Source organism: Hakea prostrata, chromosome 4 (assembly GCF_041222555.1).
Source record: "Hakea prostrata isolate BN-2017 chromosome 4, UWA_Hpros_2, whole genome shotgun sequence".
Classification (NCBI taxonomy): Eukaryota; Viridiplantae; Streptophyta; class Magnoliopsida; order Proteales; family Proteaceae; genus Hakea; species Hakea prostrata.
Window position 1 is genome coordinate 30,459,944 of NC_142603.1, and position 26,386 is coordinate 30,486,329.

General features: G+C 39.2%; 1 protein-coding gene across 1 annotated transcript; it reads right to left on the reverse strand.

The window, feature by feature from the left end:
* Nucleotides 1-3,980: 3,980 nt before the first annotated feature.
* On the reverse strand, nucleotides 3,981-7,987 carry LOC149018675 (phosphoribosylaminoimidazole carboxylase, chloroplastic-like). Its single transcript, XM_089152820.1, has 2 exons — nucleotides 5,556-7,987; nucleotides 3,981-4,326 (listed from the first exon to the last, which is right to left on the reverse strand). Exon 1 carries the CDS (start codon nucleotides 7,488-7,490, stop codon nucleotides 5,592-5,594), a length of 1,899 nt encoding a protein of 632 aa, XP_089008946.1. The 5' UTR covers nucleotides 7,491-7,987; the 3' UTR covers nucleotides 3,981-4,326; nucleotides 5,556-5,591.
* Between the last annotated feature and the right edge of the window lie 18,399 nt (nucleotides 7,988-26,386).

Here is a 26,386-nt window from a genome sequence, read left to right on the forward strand (position 1 = left end):
TAGTATCTAGCACAATGAAATCAACTGGAAAAATAAATTCTCCCACTTTCAGTAAACCATCTTCAACCATCCCTTTGGGAATCTTAATTGACTTATCTGCCAACTGAAGAGTAGTTCTAGTTGCTTTCAATTCTCCCAGTCCTAATTCCTTATAAACATGGTACGGAAAAATGTTCACACTTGCACCAAGATCAAGTAAAGCATGTTCAATGTGTGTATTGCCTATGAGACAAGCTATGGTAGGGCTCCCTGGATCCTTATACTTGGCTGCTACAGGTTAAGTAATTATGGAACTAATGTTACATACCAAGAACGCCTTTTTGGGAATGCTAGTGATTCTTTTATGAGTGCATAAATCTTTCAACACTTTTGCATAGGCAGGGATCTGGATATGGCATCCAAAAGAGGGATATTCACTTCTATCTTTTTGAAGACATCAAAAATTTTCTCCATAGTTGCAGTCTTCTTCTTATTAACTAGACGACTAGGATAAGGAGCCTTAGAAACATAAGGACTCTCATTTGAAATTTGTTCTTTTCTCATAGTTTCTGATAATGGTTCACCAAACTTAGGTACAGCTAAAGCAACTGACTCATCCTGAACTTCTATGGGTTCCTCAGACAAACTTTTATTAGGAGATACTTGAACTTTTTCCTCATCACAGTGGTCACTAATCTTGCTCTTCTCATTAATATGTGACTCACCTGTTAAATACCATTTCCCACTTCTCAATACAAACATAGAATTAATTGAAGCTAAAGAAGAATGGGAGGATTCAACTTGGTTGACTTGATTTGGTGGTCTTTGTTGAATCTGAATCCTAGGATTTAACTCAGGTTGGTTAGGCATTTTACCTTTTTCTCGCTCAGACAAAGCACTTGCAAGAATGGAAATTTGTTTTTTCATATTATGCATAGAAGTCATGAAGGTGCTGGAAAGTACTTCCATATTCTTCACTAAGGAAGAGAGACGAGAAAACTCTGGATTGTTACCTCTGTTCAAACCAGGTGATGATTGATTTTGTGCAATGTGAGGCATATGAGGCACAATAGGTGGATTGACAGGCCTAGCTAAATTGGCATTCTAGAAATTTGGGGCTTGAGGGAACTGGACATTTGGATTATGAGAAAATTGGGCATTTTGTTTTTGAGGGGCACCAAAGTGATTTTGTGTGGAATAATTGCTTAATCCATTTTGGTTTTGCCCTTGAGACCATGAAAAGTTAGGATGATTCTTCCACCCAAGATTGTACGTGTTACTGTACGGGTTTGGAAACATCGCACTGACATTTTCATGTTGGCCTCCAGAATAGCTAGGACATTCCTAAATTACATGTGTAGGAGTCTGACACCATGCACACATAGCAATAGATTTTTCAATAAAATGTGCTTGAGTTGGTGGTGGTGGTGGTGGTGCAGCTTTAACTACCAAAGTCTCTAACTTTTTCAAAAGACTATCTATTTTGTGATTTCTTATGAACTTGACTATCAATAAAATATCCCCTACTAATCCTTTCAGATTCTTGGGTTGACTCACATTCTCTAGTTCTATCTGCTAGGCCTAAAAGAAATTCCCAAGCTTCAGAATCATCAGTGAACGATGTAAATCCCGTGGGGCACATAGATTCTAAAAGTTGCTTTGTTTGATAATCGATACCCTCATAAATTATTTGGCATAAATGTCATAATTCTATACCACGTTGAGGGCATTCTTGGAGAAGGCTTTGGAACCTCTCCATTACCTTAGCAAATGACTCATTGGGTTTCTCACGAAATTGAAGAATATCATTTCTTATTTTATTTGTCTTAGAGAAAGGAAAGAATTTCTTCAAGAATAGGACAGTAAATTGTTCCCATGTAGTAATGCTATATCTAGGTAAGCTATAAAGCCACTTTTTGGCTTGATCCTTTAATGCAAATATAATGAATCGTAGTCTTACGGCATCATCAGTGAGTTGTTGTACCTTCATAAGGACACAAACCTCCTCAAACTCCCTAAAGAACAAATATGCATCTTGATCAGGTAACCCATGAAATTGGGGTAACATAGACAGATAATGAGATTTGAGCTCAAAATTATTATCCCTTACATCAAGTAAACATATACAGGAGGGTTGTGCAGATCGAGTTGGATAAAATCTATCTCTAAGACTCTTTGGTGGAGGAGGTGGAGTTAGGTCTTCCATGGTCAAGGTAGACACTCGGATAATACTATTTGTGGAATCACGAGTCCATAAACACATGCACTAACCACCTAATGCAATTAATGGCTCTTATGAAAGAATGCATTTTTTATTTTTATTTTTTTATAATAAAAAACCTAAAGAAGAAAACAAAATAACGAAAACAAAAGGGAAAGTAGTGAATTTCCCACCACAAAGATTGAAACAATGATTCCAAAGCTGTAAGGTTGCCGTATAGCTGAGCGTTGTATAGGTTTGAAAGCAAGGGAATCTGTATAGTCTTCGGAGCCACCTACAATCGAATCTTGATGATTCTGCAGTAGAGTGGGGACTACTATACGTTTTTGTTTCTACTTAAGTTAAGAGTAATATCTTTGAATTTTTTTTTTAACACTTCGATTTACCTAAGAATTAAAAAAAAAAACAAAATGGACTAATACTTCCTCGGCAACGATGCCAAAAACTTGTTTGTGAAAAGTAACAGCAAGTGCACGATATCGTGTAGCTAACGGGTCGATTTCAAGGAGATATATCACTTAGAATTCAACTTCTTAATAGTAATGCGAAAGTGGAATGATTCAATTTTTGTTAACTAATTAACTAAACTAAACGATCATAATCCATACATCTAATGCAACCGAATTGAAACGAAAAATAAATTAAACACAATCAATGCATAAATAAAGACAAGAAAAAATGCGAACAATAAAAATAAAAGGAAAAGGAAAGTGATCCGAGTGTCAACTCTGGATCAAGGGAAGGGGAGTATAATAATAATGACTTTGACCGTGGACCATTTGCCGTAGCTTACAGTCCACCGATCGGGGGAACGGATATTAAACAAAAAAAAACAGCGTAGAAAGTAAATAATAAAAAGTAAACAACAAAGCAATAACAAATCAATAAAAGGAAAAGGAAGCCTTAACCAAAGAGAGGCACGACTATAGGCTTCTCTGATCAAGGATCCAGAGGAAGGGAGAACAATAAACAGTGCTGAAAGTAAATTGCAGAAAGTAAATAACAGAAAGTAAATTGCAAAAAGTAAAATGGAAACCTTAACCAAAGAGAGGCACGACTGTAGGCATCTCTGATCAAGGATCCAGGGGAAGGGTGAACAATAAATAATGCTGAAAGTAAATCATAAATTAAAAATATGGAGGGGTAGATAGAAACAGAAATGGAGGGAGGAGAGAAGATTAATAAAGAATGTTACTTACTTGCAAATTGAACAAACGATTCGAATCTCAACCAACCCTAACAACCAGATCTAGAGCTAGAATGATCTAAATCTGCAATTGCAAGACCCAAAGAAAAACAAATCTAAGAAATTGAAACTTGAACTTGAATTGCATTACATAAAAAAAAAATTTTAAAAAAAAAAATTTAAACCTAAACATTCAATCTAGAAATTAAAATCTCACAAATGCAAGCAAAGAAAACTAGAGAAAACCTAAATAAACTGAAGAGAGAAGAAAGAATGCTTCTACTAAGCTCTCTAAAACACGTTCTCCTTTGATGGAGTATGCTCTCCTTTTATAGAGTTTACATGAGATATGAGGCACGGTTGAATTTGAATAAAACTCAGGGTTCCTATTAAACTCAGCCAATTAGGGTTTTGACGTACTAATCGCGCTGACTTAGAGAGATCAGATGCATAATTCCACTGTTGGATTTGAGGTTTAAGTAGCCGTGAAGCTCTCCTCCAAAAATCAGCACGATCGGACATCGGATGACCGTTCGATGAAAAGCTTTATCGAAACTAGACAGAGACATTCAAAAACGGGATTTTTGCCTCTTCCTTCTCTAAATATAATTTTTTTCCTCTTTTTCTTTCTTTAATTAAATCCTAGATAGGAAATAAAATATTGAAGTATGCAAGGATTCTTTTCTGCATTTGGACTCTCTCAATAATATCCCTGTAGATTTGATTGATAATTTAAAATCTCAGCCGTAGATCAAAATTGCCTTCTTTATCTCTTCAATATTTCGAAGTTGGCCCATAATCACACATCTCTAGCCCATCATGCTCCAGATCAGGCCCATTTTCGCATTTGAGAATTTGAATGGACTTCTTGACATGTAAAATTGCATGATTCAAGCCCAAAACTCCAAATATTTGTTTAAATCTTGAAAAGTCCTAAAATCTGCAAAAACAACATAAAACCCAATGTAGCTCCACTCTAAGTTTATAAAATGCATGTTTTATGCCTAAGATTTCACACATAAATGTGTTCATAGTAAGAGACATGTAAGTTACTAGTGGAAAACACCATATGCCAGTAACAACTTTGTAGCAATGTTGAATGCATTGATTCCCTCAAATGCGTCAAGATAATAGTAACTAAATCAGATCAATATATGGAAACAAGATAGAATAGAGACAGGAGAAGAAAATAACACAGGATGAGGAGGATATTGATATTGAAAACACATACCCTGCTCAACTTCAGTATCTCTTATTAATACTGGTTATAGGAATTTAAGAAATAACATAGACACCCCTAATATTGTATAAGCCCAAGCAATCGGTACATTAAATAAGACTACAGGAGAAGAAACGAATACAGGAGGAAGATATTGATAGGGAAAACACATACCCTACTTAACTTCAGTACCTCTTATAAAGAATTTCAGAAATAACATAAACACCCTAATACTGTATCAGTCCAAGCAATCGTGGAATATGAAATAATACCCAAAAAATAAAAACTGAAGACATTAAATAAATCTATATCTTAAGATTATTATATTTTTCTCCACTGCCAATCAAAAACAGAAATCACATGATAGATTACAACTGATGATAACATTAGCCTTTGTATCCCTATGCATAAAATGAAGTCCCACTCTTTAGACTCTCTATTGATTGCCAGGGATCTTATAGTGTACATACGCTTGTGGGAATGGAACTTGTTACAGGTGTAATTTAAAGTTCTACTTAGCTGCACTACACACATTTCTGGGAATCGAACTTGTTACAGGTGTAATCTAAAGTTCTACTTAGCTGCACTTTATATCTGACTTGTTTGTCAACTGAGGCTGACCTAAAATATAAATCCGAGGGCAAACTTACTCATGAAGATGGAATATACTGATTCCCTACAAAGCTCCAAGTCCTGAACACTGCTGCAAACTACCCATCAATTATGCAATTGTGCTATAGCAAAGCTAACAATTATCAATTGATCTTCACCAATGACAAAGTAATTGTTCATTGAAACAAAGATTGAAATTAGTTCACTATCTTATGTTAGCAGATTACTGATAAAACAGTATCATGAGCCAAATGAAAAGACAAACATTATATTAATTTATATCATAAATTCGATAGTTCTTATTATAGATGAATGAAAGTTGATATTAGTTATTTCACCTATTCAAGATAGTTGAACCACACAAGAACAATAAATCAAGGAATTGAATATCCTTCCCAACCATCTTTCTTCAGCAACTCTGCCTTCCTCAAGACATCATCCTTCATGTCTTGTTGATACTGGATTAATCTAGCTTGTAAATCACTATCTCCAACTGCCAAAATTCTAGCTGCCAACAAAGCCGCATTTCTCGCATTATTTATTGCGACTGTTGCAACAGGAACACCTTTTGGCATCTGAACAATTGATAAGAGGGAATCAAGCCCATCCAATGAAGATGCACGTACAGGAACACCAATAACAGGTAATGGAGTCAATGCAGCCACCATACCAGGCAAGTGGGCTGCACCACCAGCACCTGCAATGATCACCTGAATACCCTGTTCTCGGGCTGACAAAGCATAAGAGTACATCATTTCTGGTGTTCGGTGCGCTGAAACTATCCTCACCTCAATTGGCACACCAAGAGAATTCAAAGTAACTGCAGCATCTTTCATGATTGGAAGATCGGAATCAGAACCCATTATAATCCCAACGAGCGGAGAGGCAAAATTTGGATCCTCCAGACTTTCTTCACTCAACATGGAATTCAACCGCTTTTCCACTATGCCTAGAGATGGGCCAACAATTGTAATATGCCCCATCTTTCTTTGCTTTCGCATTTCTGGCTTATCATACCAATGAACTGAAGCCCCAGAAATCCTTAATGCCCTTCCAATCAGCTGACTAGCCAAATAGAACCCTGGCTCCGCATCCTCTGCACCCAGTAAATTGTACATAATGGCAGCTGGTGTCTTCATTGATGGATCACCAAGAGGAAGACCAACAACAGCACGCACATGCTGCTCGAATTGTGATGTAAAACAAGCCTCAATTGTGTGATGTCCACTATTATGAGGCCTAGGAGCTACTTCATTCAGCAAAATATGGCCATCCCTTGTCAAAAACAACTCCACTGCGAAGACACCAACACCTTCTAATGAGCTAACAGCCTTTTTTGCAATATCAATTGCCAAGCTACTGGTCATCCACGGTACATCTGCTGGTGCCTTAACTATGTGACAGATATTATCTTGGTGAATGGTTTCAACCACAGGATAGCATGACATAGAATTGTCTCTACCCCTTGCCACAATAACAGATAGCTCCTTTACAAAAGGAGCCCACTTCTCAACATATAATCCTCGATTATATCCTCCAAGAGCAGCAATAGCACAAGAAAGCTCTTCTCTGCTGCGAGCAACGGCATTTCCACGACCATCATAGGCTAGCCTTTTGCTCTTAATCATAAGAGGATAACCAAATAAATCCCCTGCCTTCTCTGTACTTTGAAGATTATCTATCTGCATAAAATCAGAAACCGGTATCCCATTTCTAGCGAAATGAACTTTCTGGAGATATTTATCTTGGATTATTCTAATGGTAGAAGCTTTAGGCTGGCAATCTACCCCCTGCTTCTCAAGCTTCTCTAGGGTAATTACGTCAACATGCTCGATTTCCACGGTCAATACTCCACATCTTTTCGCAAATTCCTGAACCGTAGCGCTATCATCAAAACTTCCAATCATGTGATCATATGAAAGCGCACTGGCCGGACAGTTCTCGTGTGGATCCAGAATTGCTACTTTGATACCCATCTGAGAAGCTGCTTGACATAACATGCGACCCAGTTGGCCCCCTCCGAGGACTCCCACAACCTTATCAGAGAGCCCACGGACTGGTAAATGACCCATCGTGAAACTGTCACGGACTTCACTGGATTCCTGACACCGAATAGAAGAACACCCAATTCCAGCCCTTCCTCTGTTGTTGATCCCAATTGTAAAACCCAGTCTTTTCCTTCGATGATACGCAGATTGAGGTGTGAATTCTGACCCGAATACAGAATCATTCCGACGACCACAGAACACCGCAGAGTGATACCGGAGAAGCATTTTTTTTTTGGGGATTTTCGCCCCCTTCTTCCTCTCTGACTGCCCAAATAATGCAAGCCCCTCTCACTTGTTAATTGATTTCCGAAACTCACACTCCCTTGCTTGTTGGTTTACCTTACCCTTTACGGTTTAACTCAACCCGCATAACAAGACCAAGAACAGTGAAGTGTTATGAACAAACAAACAAAACTTTGACGACAGAGAATTGCAGAGACACAGGAAATAATCATAGGAACTGGATTCAAACCCTTGTTGGGGTCTGAGGCAAAGAAAAAGGACACGAAGAATCAGACTGGCAGGAGGGTTTCTTAGACAACCATCACCAACATTGCATCGGAGGCTCGAGTAGCCGCACTTCTCCGAAAAAGAACGGTCGACGAGAAAAGAGAAATCGTCAGAACTTTTTCGGGTTTTCCCTCTTCCCCAATGCAGTTGCGTCGATGTGTTGTGTATCGGTAGCAGCTAGGGGCTGAGGACAGCACATACGAAAAGTGAGGCGTTAAAACAGGGTTCGGCTCCTATCGAGCTGCCAGTCAGGATTTTTGCTTTGAATCGGACGGCTGTAAGAAAACCTGTGGGATATATATGCAAATATAAATTTTTTATTTTACAATTAAAGGTTTAAAATTTTTTAAATTTACAAAGTAAGGTCCCTAAGTTACTGACTTGATTCCCCAATTTCCAAACCCTAACTTGAACTTCCAAATCCCTATCCCTCAGGTCCTAGCGACTTGAATGGAGATGCTACTCAAGATCAAACAATGGAGATGGTCCCCAAGTAAATGTAATGCATAGGCTCTATTGCTTATTCTGCATTAAAACAAAAATCTACCATGTTTGGAAACCTCAAAGTAGAATTCAAATACCAAAAGAAACAAAGAAAAACGTGATTCAGAGGAAACCTCCAAGCTGGAAACCAAATATGGACAAGGTTTAACAGCATGTCAGCTACGTTCAAGCAAGGCGTAAGTAGCGAACTGTTGAGCAAGGTCTTCCATGTAGTTCACTTCATATGGGATTTTGGGGCCAATCTTTGGGTTACCTCGTAAGGAAAAATATTAGAAAGAAGCCATAGTTTTCCGTCCTCTAAGTTGAGAGGAAAACTAGACACTAAAACTTAAAACTATAGACCCAGAGAAGAAAAACCAACATAGAGAAGTTATAGTACAAAAAGAGAACCCCAAGAACCAGAGACCATAAAAGAGAGACAAGAAAACTCAAAAAAACACTAAAAATGGTGAACAATGGAGGAATGGTGTGAAATCCCTCATAAACCCTAACCCATAAATCCATGTTGTAGGTCCAAAGACTCGAAATCAAGGTATAAGACAATTGTGGACCATTCCATTGGGACCCGTTGGATCTGACCTAGAACCAATGGAGGTTGATGATGAAGATCCTAGTATGGAAACCCTATTTGACTTTGAAAGAATATGTAACTTGAATGATGATGGACTTGAGATATGGACTATGAGTACAATGATGACACCCTTGGAATATCCTACACAACTAGGTAAGACTCTTTCTTAAGTTGGAAAAAACCCAAGAAGAATTAGGGCTTTCGGAGACCAAAGACCCTATTTTTCAAAGGGGGCACTAGTTGGTTGATTACCTTGGGGCGACCAAGCTAGTCTTTGAGATAGATTTGGTGTCACATCCACCCAGCCGGTATCCTAATTGTGATACCCGAGTCTATGTTTCACAACCCCGAAGATCAGTTTATGACAATCATCCACCCACATTCACAATAATATAATCAAGAACCCGACTAAATCAATGTATACATATTATTAACGAAGTAGTCAAGAATGGTTCTTAGAAAGATTACAAATCTAGAATTAGAGTGTGGAAATATGATACCAAAAGAATAATCAGAGTATAGAATTTAGCGGAAAATCACTCTATAGATACAGCGGAAAGTAGATCAAAACTCAAGGTAGATCTAAAGTGTAAACTAATACAACCAAAACAACTAAGAATAAAAACAAGATTTAGTCTAATCGTAGGTCTCTTCCAATTTAAATAAAATATGCCTAAACTCGAATACTTCAATATCCCAATGCCGGTGCACTAGCTCCAGAGCATGACTAATCCTGGTACGCTCCACCGTCACACTGGTATTCTTAACCATCATAGTCATAACAGCTAGTACCTTGAGAACCATACGAGTCATCCAGTGCAGTCTCATAGTCCTAGTTCTCGAAGTCATTAGTACATGTAACAAGATCTAACAAACGTTGTCCCTAAAGGGGGTGAGTTCAAAAGAACTCAGTAAGTAGTTCATTCACAAATATCAATTACAATGATTGCAAAACAGTCATGATGCAATATGATATGAAACATGATGCAACTTTGCTACTAACTCTACATATGCTGATTTCTAGTGGCAAACATGCTTTAAGATAAAACATCATACTCCTCTAGGTAGGTCTCAAGTCACTCTCCCTCAACCATCTACGTATCTTGGGTTCTCCGATGGTAATTGGGTCATGCATCCCTCTCAGACATTCCATGGATGTGGTCTAGGGAAACACTATTGCTCACCACCATTGGTATGAGTATTGGCACATGTCAGGGTTAAACTTAGCCCAATGCAAGTCATCTACTGAGTTATATCAACTTAGGGTCGGATACTTCCCTTCTATGCACTAAAAAGTACGTTCCAGTATCATAACCTCCATTCCATGCCTAGGTAGTCTGTTCCAGTACCTTTCCCCTAGAGTCATCTTATCCTATGGCTCCGACCAACTTAGACTACAAACTCTTAATGTAACAACCCCCATCATTCTAACCAAGAATCCCTATTGCAGGTCTGATAAGCCGAAGGTCAAGTTAGAATAAGTTGTGGAGTATCTGGATTGAAGTCCATAATCCATATCCTGAGTCCATGGATCTTGAATCTTTTGATGAAGAACCTGCCTTACTAGAAAAGTGGATCACTAGTAGGAGTCAAGAGGTGTTTGAAATGTTCGATTGAAGGTAAGACTTCCCCCACATGTTGTATAAGGTTAGGTTGGAGTTGGGGATCAACCCCTTGAGCAAAGCACCCAACTACTGAAAAGTATTAAGGGGCGGTTGCTTAAGGAGGTTGATTGGCCAATCAACCACCCAAGCGACTGCCAGGTCTGCTTACGTGGTTTTGCCCTAATTTGCCCCTTGTTCCTTATATATAGCAAACCCCAACATTTTTACTCATTATTATTCTCGGGATTGCTGCTGTGGACGGTTAGGAGGCAGAGAACACGTGCTAGAAGGTGAGAGAAGCATGGATTGCTAAGTAGAACCAAATCTTTTGTTTGTTTTGCGAATCTTGAAGAGGCAAGTGATCTTCACTCACTCCATTCTCTTCCCTCAACTTTTGGAATGATGTGGATCTATTCCCATTTTGTTGGTAGTGACTAAATTGTATTGGTTCTACTCTCTATCAATGATTTTGAGAAGATTATGTCCGAAAACGGAACCTTGCATTCGAATAAAGGATGGATCTAATCAAAGGAGATGAGTTGAATTATGAATCTTTAGAATTTTAGGTTGTTGTTTCGTACCTTTGTTATAGGCTTCTTAAGAACGAAATTCAAAATTAAATCATCCCGAAATCATATTAAAATCGAATGATTGAAAGTCAGAATTTCAGACTTGTTGATTGTCTGTAACAGGGGCGGTCACTTGGGACGGTCGCTTGACCGAACCAACCGCCCCAAGTGACCGGCTAGGTCACAATAGCCCTGTGAAGTTTGTCTTTGTTCTGATTTGACTCATGTCTTCAATGTATTTTTGCAACTTTATATTTAGATATCCTTTGTGTTTACTGGAAGTATTGTGGGTGAAGTTTAATTACATTCTAGTAAGCTTTTACATATTTATAGGTAAGGACACACTATCTTATTTATATGTAATGACATGCTATATGATAAATGGTATATTTCCTACACTATCCATTGTTAATGTTGTGAAATCCAGCCCTAGCATAACCCTAACCTTGACCCGAAATCCTTAATGTTTGTAGGTCCGAAGACCCGAAGTAGAGGAAGAAGACAATTGTGGGCCCTCTCAGTAGAAGACATGGTGTTTGATTCCGAACCCATGGACATTGATGATGGTGCCCCATACTTGGATGCATTGTCAGTGTTTGATAAGAAGTTGCACCTTGAAGAGGGGAGTTTAGTTGATGTACCTAATGCACTTCCGGACTTGATTCGAAGGTAATTCTCTAACCTAGACTAGTTGTTTGAGTTGTAGGAGAAAGCCCAAGTGAATTTGAGTTGATCTGGACTTCCATTTCCCTGTCTAAAGTTGTTGTTCTTGCTTGGTCGACTGGCCAGTCGACCAACTGATTATTAAATAGGAAATTTCTAATTTTTGGATTATTTTATGCCCTACTTAAGTGAACCTCGTAGTTAGAACCCTATTCTATTGCTAGAACCTCCTAAGAATGTGGAGAGACTCCTCTTAGGCCATTCCTTGGTATTGGTGAAGATCTTCTACAAGAATCATAGTCTTTCTTCTCAAATTTCTTCTACAAGGTATGTAATCTCTCATTCTCTCTCTAATCAACTCCTACCTCATCTCATTCTTGCTGTTGGGACTATGAAGATGGTGCTGCAACCTTGCAACTACCTCTTCTTGTGTTTTCTCCTTGCATTTGTATAAACCCCTCTCATTCTATCAATGCTATGCTCCCTATATTGATTCTTAACCTTGCATTCTTATGATTTTCTTCATAACAACATGATTTCATTCCTAAACTAATTCCTATAGTATACCAAGTCTGATTTTATGTTAGTAATTGATTCTAATCTATTGTTCATCATTCCCTTAATTGAATCACTGATTTCCCTTGCATTTGCAATTGATTTCATTGAAGAACATGATGTTTAGCATTTAGATTCAAATTGGGGAATCTTAATTTGACCATTGATTGATGTTAAATCTTTGCTAGATAGTCTTCTTTTACTGTTCCTAACATTCCTTTCAAATTTCGGAGTGATCCGAATCCTGGAAGTTAGGTTTCAGATAAAAAATCTCATTTCAGCCCCGTTATTGTTCATCTGGTCGACTGCTTGGTTGACTGGGTCAGTCGATCAGCTGAATACAGCTTTGATGTATTTGTCCGATTTGATCCGTTTGACCTCCGATTTGCTTGATTCTTCTTTTAATATTGCATCTATGATTGTCTAGGGTGCAAGTACTAACCTTGGGACCATTTTATTTGATCTTTGGATTATCTTCAATTCGATTTAAGGTAATGATGGTTGTTACCATAATTACATAGATTATGTGATTCGTGTTTCTACTTTGGGAACTTCTTAGATTCACCTTCTTTATCTTATTTCTTACATTATATGACTGTTGTAGTACTTCAAGTACAGTAGTGCCATGTTTATATATTCTCTTGTTATCATGATTATTCATTCTTGTTACATATGTGATTGATCATGTTATGATATATCTTTCTATATGATGAAGTATCATTTATGTATGATATGATGGAATTGGGAATGTGATTGAATAGGTATGATTTGGGATTGAGGAATGTCCTATTGACATTTCTGTCCTTGGACATTAAAGGGAATAGTATGGGATGTTTCCGATGGTGCCCATTGACGCTTTCCCGGAATATTGGATGTCATACATAGGACTTGTCTAGTGGTGTTGGCTAGGATGTCCTTGTTGTATCAGACCCGATTCGGAAGGGTATTGAGACCGAACGACCCATGGTAGCAATGTGGATTTGTGGGCGCTTAAGAGCGGCAACCAACCAATGAGAGGACATAGATCATATTGCGAATACTCATGAGAGGCCATTTATTGGTAGAGTTGCAAATAGCTAGACTTGGGCTCACAGGCGCTCGAGACCGGTGAAATGATCCATGAGAGGACGTGAGAGCTTCCCGTCTATTATTTGTGGATGACCAATAGGGTTGATGAGTCCGTAGTCCGAGTTGGTTTTAGCCATAGAATACGTGACCTTAGTGTGAAGGATACGGAACCGAGTTGGTTGGTGCCATAGGGGAAGTATCTGGATCTGATTTGATACGTCTGAGTAGATGACTTGCATTGGGCTAGGCTTTACCTTGACATGCGTCAATACTTATACCAAACGGTGATGGGAGAGAGCGGTGATCGGAACCCCAACCATGGATTGTCCGAGAGGGATGCAAGACCCATTACCAACCAATGATGAGTGATTGGACTTTTCCCAAAGAAGTATGGTGCTATGACTTAAAGCATGTCTGCCATAGAGACTAGCATACATAGAGTTAGATTCATACATGCATCGTCTGTTTCATATCATATTGCATCATACTATGTTTTGTATCATGTTATTTATGTTATTATGGAATAACTGTCTTGATAAGTTCTTTTGAACTCACTCCTTTTGTACAAATGCTTTGTTAGACTATCCTACAAGAACAGAAGAGCTTGATGGCCCCTACTATGAGACGACCACCGATGAAGCATACTACCATCAAGGTACTGGCAATCATAAAGATTACTCTAAAGATCCCTCAATGGATTATGCTGCATACTAGGATTAGTCCCACCCTAGAGCAGAGTCGGCCATGTCTAGTTTCATTTGTTTATGTTTATGAGAGGTATGTTGTATAAGACTGAAGAAACATTAGTTTAGATGTTTATCCTTTTAATTCCCTCTTTTGAGGATTGGATTGTAAATTATATTCGAACTACTTTCTGCCGCGATTTGGGGAGTGATTTCTCCATATACTCTTTACTTATGATTTTCATATACTGGCATCATTTAAATTCCGCACTCTGATTATATTGTCTCTCTTATTCTTATCCTGATCTCATTGTTTATATGATATTATATTGATTTTATCTTGTTCATGATTATGTTATTGTATATGTGGGAGGTTGGTTCCTCGATACTTGATCCTCGGGGCTGTGGATCACACACCCGAGTATGCCAGTTAGAGTACCGGCTAGGTGGATGTGACAGAGGAGTATCAGAGCCCCAAGTTCAAGGAAACCCTAACCACATAAAACAATAACGGAACATCCATGAGTCATAAATCCAAAAGTGACTCAAGTATTCTTAGATGTGAATAATAGATAACTTGTATTAGAAACTTAATTAATGAAACATAAGTTGTTTGTTGAATAATACACAGTAATTATGATTTAACAAATATCATTTAATGCAATGAAAGGAAAGTGCATAATACACAATAATAAACTGAAACAAAGTGAACTTCATTAAGTTAAGAAAGTTTTACAACGAGTTACATTTGAAAAGCATAAAATGAAATCCTAGTACAATATATCTAGGAGACCGTCTCTGATCTCTGAGTGTCCTAACATCATCTGAAATCTGAGTCAGCTGAGACTGCATCTGCTCTGTCTCGACTCCATCTGTACCTGTATCAACTTCATCCTCTCATGCATACTAAACATCTGCTCTTGCCTGACCTCCATCCTCTCCAGAATAGAAGGCATAGAAGGCATCTGAGCATACAAATCCGGTGTCTCAGGAGCTGCATGTGACGGACCTCTGACCTCGAAATGTGATGCGGGAATCCCATGATCATCCGGACCAATCTCGCCCATCTCCGTGTCATCTCCAGCCTGATCATCTATATCTGGACCAGCCTGTCCCTCATCCACTAGGACATCCTCATCCTTGTACTCTGACTCCGACTCATCCTCTGGACTTGGTGATCTCTCAGCATGATCTAGCTGCATCAGTCCAATGGTCCTCGTGCCAATAGGATACCCCATGTCTCTAGTCGTCATCTCCTCGTCATCCAGTCTCACCCCAAAGTGTCTAAAGATGAGCATCAATAGTCACCCAAAGCAAAGGTTCCTCATACCTGGATGCTCAACTATCTCGATCATGGCGTTCTGTATAATGTAGGCCAAATCTATCTCGAATCCCATGTAGATCCGATAAATGACTAAGGTATCCATCACTGACACCTTATGATGATGTCCTGCCTTCAGTATAATGTTCCTACCCACGATCCGGCCGATAACCCTAGCCAAAGGAGTCATCCTACCATTGATCCGTGGACGGTAACAGCAATCATCATCCCAAAATGTAGCATAGATCTCGTGTAACTCATAGGGAAGTAGATGTCTGTCCAGTGCCGCACTAGCGGGTATCCATACACATGCATGTGGGTAGTGAGGTAGCCAAAAGATCTCCGCAAGTGTGCGTGTAGTGAATCTGATCCGTGTCCCTCTAACTTGACTCTCTACAACCAACTGAAGAAAATATGCTCCTAAGCCCTCCTCAAATGATGTCAGATTGCTGTAAAGCAGCCGCACTAACTCTGGATGCACTGGTAGATCCTCTGTAAATAGGTGTGTCCATCGCATCGTGTCAAACCTCTGCCTAATCCTTAATGTCCTCAGCTCTCGTAACCGTAGTAATCTCCTATACTCAATGTGGCAGTGCCTAAAGTACACCTCATATAGAAACTCCGCCTGTGGTGTGACAAAGTGGTGTCGATCGATAACCTCCGCTCGTGGCTGAGCTGAAACCTGACCTCTATCTCTCCTGGCACCTACTAGGTGACCTCGTCCCTGACCTCATCCTCGTCCCTACATAGTGTCTATATCTGTAGAGAAAATGAAAGAAGTCCGAATGTTAGGGATATTACCAAAAATTTAGCAAAAAGGGCATTTTTGTAATTTTTCGAAAATCTTCGATTTTGGCGGAATTTCAATTTGAACATACTAGCGTGCATAATACTTGGATTAGCATGCTAATGAGGTTTGTTTGAAGAAAATCCATCGAAATCTCGATCTAAAGTCAAAAATTCAGCAACTATAAAAGAGGGATTTTTGCAATTTAGGTCAAAAAATTGGATATTTGGAAATATTGGAATTGGTTGAAACAAATTACATGAGTACATCTAGCATATCATTTCTAGCATGTAGCAACTGATTTTCTATTAAAATTCCTAGCGGTTTGAGAATAATTGAATTTTTACTAAATTGGGGATTTTCGGTTGCGTTAGTGATAGCAAAAGCTTGTTTGTGTTTGTACTTGATGTTTAAGGTTTGTTTTTGCAAGAAAACTATGGGAATGTGTTGCTAAGCATGCATAAACATGTTTCTAACCTAGAACAACAATGTATATCATGGTTTTTCAAGAAATCTAAGTGAAGAACACAACTTGAGAAGAAGATGAATAGTGGTTACCTGGATGTGATGAGCAATATGTGTTGTGTTGTTGTTGTTGAAGCTCTAAACAACTTGGAATCACTTTGAAAACCCTTGCAAGATTGTACTCCAGAGCCCTCTCTCAAAAGAAATGAGTGGGAAATGAGTTTTGAAGTGGGAATTTGGGTTTAAAAGCTGATTTTCGTGTGTTGTGTTAGTTCGGTCGATTGGTCAGTTGGTCGACTGCTTGGTTGATTGACCAGTTGACCAGCTGAAGGCTGAAGCTAGTATGCTGGTTTTTGGTGGAAAGTTTGGATTTTTGACCAATGTTTGATTGTTTGCTTACTATGTTGATGAATCTAAGTATGATTTAAGCATTTTAATCATATGGTCAAGTGGTTGTTGACGAATATTTGATTTTCGGTATTGTTATCTTTTGGTTTTGTAGAATGGTTGTCTTAAGGAATTGTCTCATTGGTTTTGGAAGCACTGGCAATGAAGAGGTACCCATTGGTGGTTCTGACCAGCATACTCAGGAGAATAGTCATACCACCAATGACATTCTTGGTGCTCCAGATATTGGAAGTTTCCGAGACATTGCCAGCGTCATGAGTAATATAATGCAGTAGCAGACCAATCAGTTTAACCAAATGATGTTGGGTTTCATGACACTCCATAATAAGACTCGCACTGGTGTGCATGGGAACCCTAATGCCGCAGCCCCATATGCGGATAGGTTTACTGGGACTCCACATACCAGGTTGATGGAAAGCTTCTTGAAGTTGCAAGTGCCTTTGTTCACTAGTGTCACAAAGGATACTCTATTCCCAAACAAGTGGCTGCGGGAACTAGAGAAAGCTTTTTAGGAATTTGCAATGTTCGGATGCTCAAAAGGTTCTATTTGCCGAGTAGAAGCTTCAGCAGGAAGCCGATGCATGGTGGACTTCCACTCGGCCTAATCTTGAGGAGCTGCATGCTGGCGTTGTGTCTTGGGAATTGTTCAAGGAAGCTTTTTGTAAGAACTATTTCCCCGAAGCGGTAAAGGATGCCAAGGAACTCTTGTGTAGGGTTCTATGTCTGTGCTGGACTATCAGCAAAAATTTGAAGAACTCTTTTTCTTTGCCCCTGATTCCATCAAGCCCGATAATGCTAAGGTAGAGAAGTTCTTTAAGGGTTTGCGGCCGGCGATTAAGGCATACCTCACTGTGCTCCCTCTTGAGAGCTATGCTTAGGTTGTGTAGAACTCAAAGAAGCTTGAAGAAACTGAGAAAGAGAGTGGCCGTGTTCAGAGGCCTTGGCAGCCAAGGAATCCTGGTTTTGTTGACCGGGGAGTGGCATTTTGTTAGACCTGCACCATATCCCACTCCTGCCTTTCAGCCAAGGAGTGCAGGTCAGAGTTCTGGTTTTGCTCATGCGGGTCAGCATAGTTAGTTTGGTGGAGTTAGACTTGGAATGAATGTTCAATCTTCTCGGCTTGGGATTGTGAATCCTAGACCCGTGGTTCAGAAGCCTCCGGTAGTAGCTGCTCCAATTGGGTCAAGAGACCTTGTTTGCTATTTCTGTAAGCAAACTGGACATTTTGCTTGCAATTGCCCTAAGAAGCCGGCTCAGCCGTTCGTTCCTGTAGCAAAGAGTGCTCCTGCCCCTCCTTCTGGTAGAGTGTTCAGTATGTCTGGTACTGAACAGGATGTGAACCATGATGTGGTAACAGGTACATTGTTAGTTGTTTCTATACTTGCGTTTGTTCTATTTAATACGGGTGCATCTCATTTGTTCATTTCACCTACATTTGTTATGAAGATTAACCTAACACCCAAGTGCTTATCTAGTTGTTTGATGATTAGTACTCCTGTTGGATTTGTTGTGAAACTAGATAGAGTGTTAGAAGATTGTCTTGTTTTGATTTGTGAAAAGAATCTGAAGGCGAATTTAGTGCTTTTTGACATGGACTTTGATGTGATTTTGGGAATTGATTGGCTGACATCCCACAATGCTATAATTTTGTGTTCTTTGAAGAGAATTCAATTCCAGATGTGTGGGAATTCAGTTTTTGAATTCAAGGTGAGAAGGGAAGAATTAGTAAGAAGACTTTGACCACATTGATGCAAGTTTGTGCATTAGTGGAAGGTGCTTCACCTGGAAGCAAGGTCAAGGAAGGGAAGAAGCTTGAAGAAGTCAAAGGTGTTAGTGACTATGCGGATGTTTCCCGGATGATCTGTCAAGACTGCCCCCTGATAAAGATGTTGAGTTTTCTATTGATTTGACTCCAGGAGCTGCTCCGATATCTAAAGCTCCGTGTAGAATGGCACCTACCGAATTGGAAGAGCTGCAAGCACAGCTGAATGAGCTTTTAGTTGAAGGTTCTATACAGCCCAGTGTATCACCTTGGGGAGCTCCGGTTTTGTTTGTGAAGAAGAAGGATGGTAGCATGCGTCTATGCATTGATTACCGGGAGTTGAACAAGTTGACCATCAAGAATAGATATCCGTTGCCCAGGATTGATGACCTCTTCGATCAGTTGAAAGGTGCATCCATGTTCTCGAAGATTGATTTAAGGTCTGGATATCATCAGTTGAAAGTGAAGTCAAGTGATTTCTTCAAGACAAGGTATGGTCATTTTGAGTTTAGAGTTATGCCTTTTGGTTTAACTAATGTTCCTGCGGTGTTCATGGATCTCATGAACCGAGTATTTCATGATGTGCTTGACAAATTTGTGATCATCTTCATTGATGACATCTTGATTTACTCGAAGAGTGAAGAAAAGAAGCTCTATGCTAAGTTTAGCAAGTGTGACTTTTGGCTCTCAAGGGTAGTATTTCTCAGCCATGTGGTTTCAATCAAAGGTATTTGTGTTGATCTAGAGAAGGTGCAAGCAGTTGCCAATTGGGAAAGACCGAAGACCGTGACGGAAATAAGAAGTTTCCTAGGATTGACGGGATACTACAGAAGATTTATTGAGAACTTTTCTAAGTTGGCTTCCCCAATGACTAAGCCAACTAGAAAGTAAAAGAAGTTTGTGTGGACCAAAGCATGTGAGAAGAATTTCCAAGAGTTGAAAGTTAGATTGACAAGTGCCCCAGTTTTGACTATACCCGAGAATTCTGGTGGTTTGACAGTCTACACTGATGCTTCAAAGATTGGTTTGGGTTGTGTGTTGATGCAACATGGTAAGGTGGTGGCTTACGCTTCTCAGTAATTGAGAATTATGAACGGAACTACCCTACTCATGATTTAGAACTTGTTGTTGTTGTCTTTGCTTTGAAGATTTGGAGACATTACCTGTATGGTGAGAAAATCGCTACTTTCATTGATCATAAAAGTTTGAAATGCTTCTTTACCCAAAAAGAGTTGAATATGAGACAAAGAAGATGGTTAGAATTGGTCTCTGATTATGACTGTGACATTCAGTATCACCTTGGTAAGGCGAATGTGGTTGCCGATGCTCTTAGCAGGAAAAGTTAGAAGAAAGTGTGGGACTTGAATGCCTTTAGTCAACCTTTGTTGTATTCGATTTCGGAACTTGGTTTGGAAATTGTTCCTGAATGTTCAGATTTTGTTCTTTCTGCCATGTCGGCAAGTATTATTTGATACTGATGCATCTCATTTATTCATTGCATCTTCATTTGTGAGTCGTATTCATATTATACTTGCAAAGTTGGAAACATGACTTGTTACTAGTACTCCTACAAGAACTGTTGTTAGATTAGATGAAGTGATTGAGTTTTATCCAGTATCTATTGCTGGGTAAAATCTTGGAAGTTCGGTTGATCAAGTTGGATATGTCAGATTTCGATATGATACTTGGAATGGATTGGTTGTCTAAGTATGGCACAATCATCCTTTGTTCTGAAAGGAAAGTGTTGTTTCATCCTAAGGATGATAGTCCATTTGAATATCAAGGTAATCAAGGGAAGTTGAGTAAGAAGATTGTGGCTATGACTATGAAAGTCAGGTAATGGACCAAAGACGTTGGACTTCTCTCCTCCCGTAGATGTTTTGGAAGGTGTGAAGCAGTTGTCTGAGATTGATGTTGTAAGGGACTTTCCTGATGTTTTCCCTGATGATTTGTCTGATTTGCCTCCAAAGAGGGAGTTAGAGTTCTCAATTAATCTAATTCCTAGAGCAACCCCTGATTCGAAAGCTCCGTATCGGATGGCTCCAACTGAGTTGAAAGAACTTCAAATCCAGTTGAAGGATTTGACAAGCAAAGGGTTCATCCAACCCAGTGTTTCACCTTGGGGAGCCCATGTTCTGTTTGTGAAGAAGGACGGTAGTATGCGGATGTGCATAGAATACCGAGAATTGAACAAGTTGGCGATCAAGAATAAGTATCCTCTTCCTAGGATCGACAACTTGTTTGATCAGTTGAAAGGTGCGGCTGTTTTCTCGAAGATCGATCTGAGATCTGGGTATCATTAGTTAAGAGTAAAGTCTAATGATGTTTGTAGGATTGCATTTAGGACCAGATATGGGCATTACGAATTCCTAGTCATGCCTTTTGGTCTTACTAATGTACCAGTAGCATTCATGGACCTGATGAACTGAGTATTTCAGGATGTCTTGGACAAATTTGTCATAGTATTCATTGATGACATTATGATCTATTCAAAGAGTGAGGAAGAGCATGTTGAGCACTTGAGTTTTGCCTTGCAACGTTTGAGAGAGAAGAAGTTGTATGCCAAGTTCAGCAATATGTGACTTCTAGTTATTCAAAGTTATGTTTTTATGTCACATTGTTTCTACTGATGGTATTAAAGTTGATCCTGCGAAGGTTTAAGCTGTAGCCGATTGGGACCGACCCAAGTTAGTCACTGAGATTCGAAGCTTTCTTGGTATGGCATGATATTATAGGCACTTTATTGAGAATTTCTCTAGATTATCAGCCCCTATGACGAAGCTTACCAGAAAAAGAATCAAGTTTGAGTGGAATGAAGCCTGTGAAGAGAGTTTTCAAGAACTTAAGAAGAGGTTGACTAATGCTCTAGTGTTGACAATACCAGATGACTCTGGAGGTTTGACAGTGTATACCGATGCCTCTAAAGTGGGTTTGGGTTGTGTTCAAATGCAGCATGGGAAGGTAGTAGCTTATGCTTCTAGGCAATTAAAGAACTACGAGCATAACTATCCTACCCGCGATTTAGAATTGGCTGCAGTGGTTTTTGCTCTGAAGATCTAGCGTCATTATTTGTATGGTGAGAAGATAGCGATTTTCACCGACCACAAGAGTCTCAAGTATTTCTTTACTTAGAAGTTGAATATGAGACAACGAAGATGGCTAGAACTGGTGAAGGACTATGATTGTGATATTCAATATCATCCAGGAAAAGCTAATGTGGTTGCTGATGCTTTGAGTAGAAAGAGCAATCGAGAAAGTGTGGATCTAACATCTCTTAGTAAGCCTTTATTGTTCTCCATTGTCAAGTTTGGACTTGAGATTGTGTCAAAAGATTCCGATATTGTTTGTCAGCTGTATCAGTTCGACTGAGTTTGAGATAGAATTGTTGCTCTGCAGTCAACTGATCCGGAATTGAAGAAGAAGATTGACCTGATTACCTCGAAGACTAAGGAAGTAGCAGATTTCTCCCTAGCCTTTGATGGTGCTCTTGTTTTCAGGGATGGAATTTGTGTTCCCGCCAAGGAAGGCCTCAGAAATGAAATTTTGACCGATGCCCATCAGTCCATCTTTACTATTCATCCCGGAAGTGTAAAGATGTATCAGCATATAAAAGGATATTTTTGGTGGTCTGGCATGAAGAATGATGTGGAATACTTCATTGCTAAGTATGGGATGTTTATAAAATTAAAAGTAACCGCAAGCGCACGATATCGTGTAGCTAACGGGTCGATCTCAAGGAGATATGCCACTTTAGAATTTAACCTCTTAATGATAATGCGAGAGTGCAATTATTCAAATTTGTTTAATTACTTAATAAAACTAAACGAACGATCCTAATACATACATCTAATGCGAACGAGATGAAAAATAAAGCAAACATAATCAACGCATAATTAATAAAGGCAGAAAAAAACGTGAATAATAAATAAATAAAAATAAAAGGGAAGTGATCCGAGTGTCAGCTCTGGATCTAGGGAAGGGGGGTATAATTATAATGACTTTGATCGTGGACCCTTTGCCATAGCTTACAGTCTACCGATTGGGGAAACGGATATTAGAGAAAAAGAAATTGCAGAAAAGAAATAATCAAAGCAATAAAAGGAAAGGGAAACCTTAACCAAAGAGAGGCACGACTGTAGGCATCTCTAATCAAGGACCCATGGGAAAGGGAGAACAATAAATAAATGCTGAAAGTAAATTGCATAAAGTAAATAACAAAGCAATAAAAGTAAAATGGAAACCTTAACCAAAAGAGGCACGACTGTAGGCATCTTTGATCAAGGACCCAAGGGAAGGGAGAACAATAAATAAATGCTGAAAGTAAATCCTAAATTAAGAATATGGAAGGCTAGATAGAAGCAGGAATGGAGGGGGGGAGAGAATATTATTGAAGAATGTTACTTATTTGCATCTTTGAACTTCAAATAATAAAAAAGAATTGAACAAACGATTTGAATCTCAACCAACCCTAACAACCAGATCTAGATCTAGAATGATCTAGATCAGCAGTTGCTAGACCTAGAGAAAAATGAATCCTCAAACTTGAAACTTGAACTTGAACTTGAACATGAAATTGCATTACATAGAAAAATTAAACCTAAACATTCAATCTAGAAATTAGAATCTAACAAAAGTAATCAAGGAAAACTAGAGAAAGCCTAAATAAACTAAAGAGAAAAGAAGGAGTGCTTCTACTAAGCTCTAAAAGACGTTTTTCCTTGATGGAGTATGCTTTCCTTTTATAGAGTTTGCATGGGATATGAATCTTGACAGAATTTGAATCAAACTCGGAGAGTTCCTATCTGACTCAACCGATTAGGCTTTCGGCATACTGATCGGACTGTCTTAGAGAGATCAAATGCTCAATTCCACCATTGGATTTGAGGATCAAGAAGTCGTGAAGCTCTCCTCCAAACATCAGCTCGATCGGACACTGGATGACCGTTCGATGAAGGGCTTGATCGAAATTGAACAGAGACATTCAAAAACGGGATTTTTCCATCTTCCTTCTCTAAATATAATTATTTTTCCTCTTTTTCTTTCTTTGATCAAATCCCAAATAGGAAATAAGATATTGAAGTATGCAAGGACTCTTTTCTCCATTAGAACTCTCTCAATAATATTTTTGTAGATTTAATTGATGATTTATAATCTTAGCCGTAGATCAAAATTTGCTTCTTTATCTCTAAAAATTTTGAAGTTGGCCCATAATCATATCTCTAGCCCATCAGGCCCATTTTCGCATTTGAGAATTTGAATGGACCTCTTCACGTGTAAAATTGCATGATTCATACCCAAAACTCCAAATATTTGCTTAAATCTTGAAAAGTCCTAAAATCTGCAAAAACAACATAAAACCCAAGGTAGCTCCACTCTAAGTGTGTAAAATGCATGATTTATGCCTAAGATTTCACACATAAATGTGCTCATCATGGGACTTGTCAGCGAGTGAAAGCGGTTTGGCAGCCTTCATTTGGCCTTTTGCAACCTCTTCCCATGCCTAGTTGGAAGTGGGAGGACATTGCTATGGATTTTGTCACAGGTCTACCCCGAACTAGCAAAATAAATGACTCAGTGTGGGTGGTAGTGGACCGACTGACCGAATCGGCTCACTTCATTCTGGTGAAGATCACCTATACAATGGACAAACTGGCCCGATTGTATGTTGATAATGTGGTGAGACTGCATGGTGTGCCTGTTAGCATTGTGTCAGATAGAGATCTGAGGTTCACCTCTCGTTTCTGGAATAGTTTGCAGAAAGCCTTGGGTACTCAGTTGAATTTGAGTACTGCTCAGCATCCGCACACCAATGGACAATCGGAAAGGACCATAAAATCTTGGAAGATATGCTTCGAGCGTGCGTCATTGATATGAGTGGTAACTGGGATGACCACCAAACCTTGGTGGAATTTACTTATAATAACAATTATCAGTCTACTATTGGAATGGCTCCGTTTAAAGCTTTGTATGGAAAGACTTGCAAAACTCCTCTGTATTGGGATGAAGTTGGGAAATGCGTATTCTTGGCCTTGATCTAATCAAAACCACATGTACTATGGTGGATATGATTAGAGAAATGATAAAAAATGCTCAGTCTCGATAGAAGTCTTATGCAGATAAAAGAAGGTCAGATCTATAATTTCAAGCTGGTGAGCGTGCGTTCTTGAAGGTTTCGTCAATGAAAGGAGTCATGCGTTTTAATAACAAAGGAAAGCTCAGCCCTACGTATACTGGTCCCTTTGACATTACTGAGAAGGTTGGACCAGTAGCTTACAGGTTGGCTCTGCCTCAGTCTTTTGTTGGTGGGCATGATGTATTCCATGTATCTATGCTAAGGCAGTGCTTAGCAAACGCAGAGCAGTTGCTCCAGCACGAACCGGAAGGTTTGAGTGCGGATTTGATGTATGATGAAGAACCGGCTGAAATTTTGGACCGGAAGGATAAGCAATAGAGAAACCGGACTATACTTTTGGTGAAGATCAGATGGAAGAATCATTCATTTGAGGAAGCATCTTGGGAAAAAGAAGTTGAGATGCGGACCAAGTACCCCCATCTTTTCGGACTTACAAGTACGTTGTAATTTCAGGGACGAAATTTCTTTTAAGGGGGGAGGAATGTAACAACCCCTGTATTTCTAACCCAGGATCCGTATTGTAGGTCCGAGAACCTGAAGGTCCAATCAGGTAAATTTTTGGAGTGTCCGAATAGAAGCCCATGATGCATACCCATAACCCATGGATCTGGATTCTCTTGATGATGAACTTGCCTTGCTTGGAAGTTGGATCTCTGGAAGGCAAGTGGTGTTTGAAGATGTCCGGATTGAAGGTAACACCTCCCCTATGTGTTAATTAGGGTTAGGTTGTGTTTGGGTTTCAACCCCTTGAGCAAAGCACCCTTTTATAGCAATATACTCGCCGTTGTTTGAGGCAGTTGATTGAACCAAGCGACCGCCCCAAGCAACCGCCTGGTTTTGCTTGCAGGAAAATACCCTAATTTGCCCCCAGACCTCCTTAAATAGCAACCCTTGCCCACTTAACGAATATTATATTTGGGATTGCTGTTTTTGGTGGTTAGGCGGTAGTAGAGACGTGTTGCTGGTGATCTGGAATCTTTTATCTCCTATTCTTGCTGATCTGGTTGAGGTAAGTGAATCCCCATTCACTCAGTCTCCTGTTTCAGTTATTAAATAGAGTAGATTTGTTTTCCTCTTTAGTTGTTCATGATCCTCTCATTACAGTATCCCCTTTTTAATGTTCTTGATGAGATCCTGTTCCAAAACGAAACCCTGCTTTCGTGAAAAGGATGAATCTAATCAAGGGGAGGATTCTAGGTGACTGATCTGCGTTAATTGTTAGGTTTTGTTTTACCCCTCGATTATAGGAGTGTTTAGATCAAAATTCGGATTGAGATCATCCCAACATCGGATTGAAATCGAATGATCAAAAACCTGAGTTTCGGATTGGAAGCTCTCTGTTTTTTGGGCGGTTGCTGAAGACGATTGCTTAAGCCAAGCGACCGTCTGGTTTCCACAGAGCATGTGGCTTTTGGCTTTGATCCAATTTGATTCATTTGACTTATATAATCTTGTAACCCTGTCTATAGGTGTTCTTTGTTTCTACTAAAAGTCTTATAATTGTTTCTGGTTTGCATT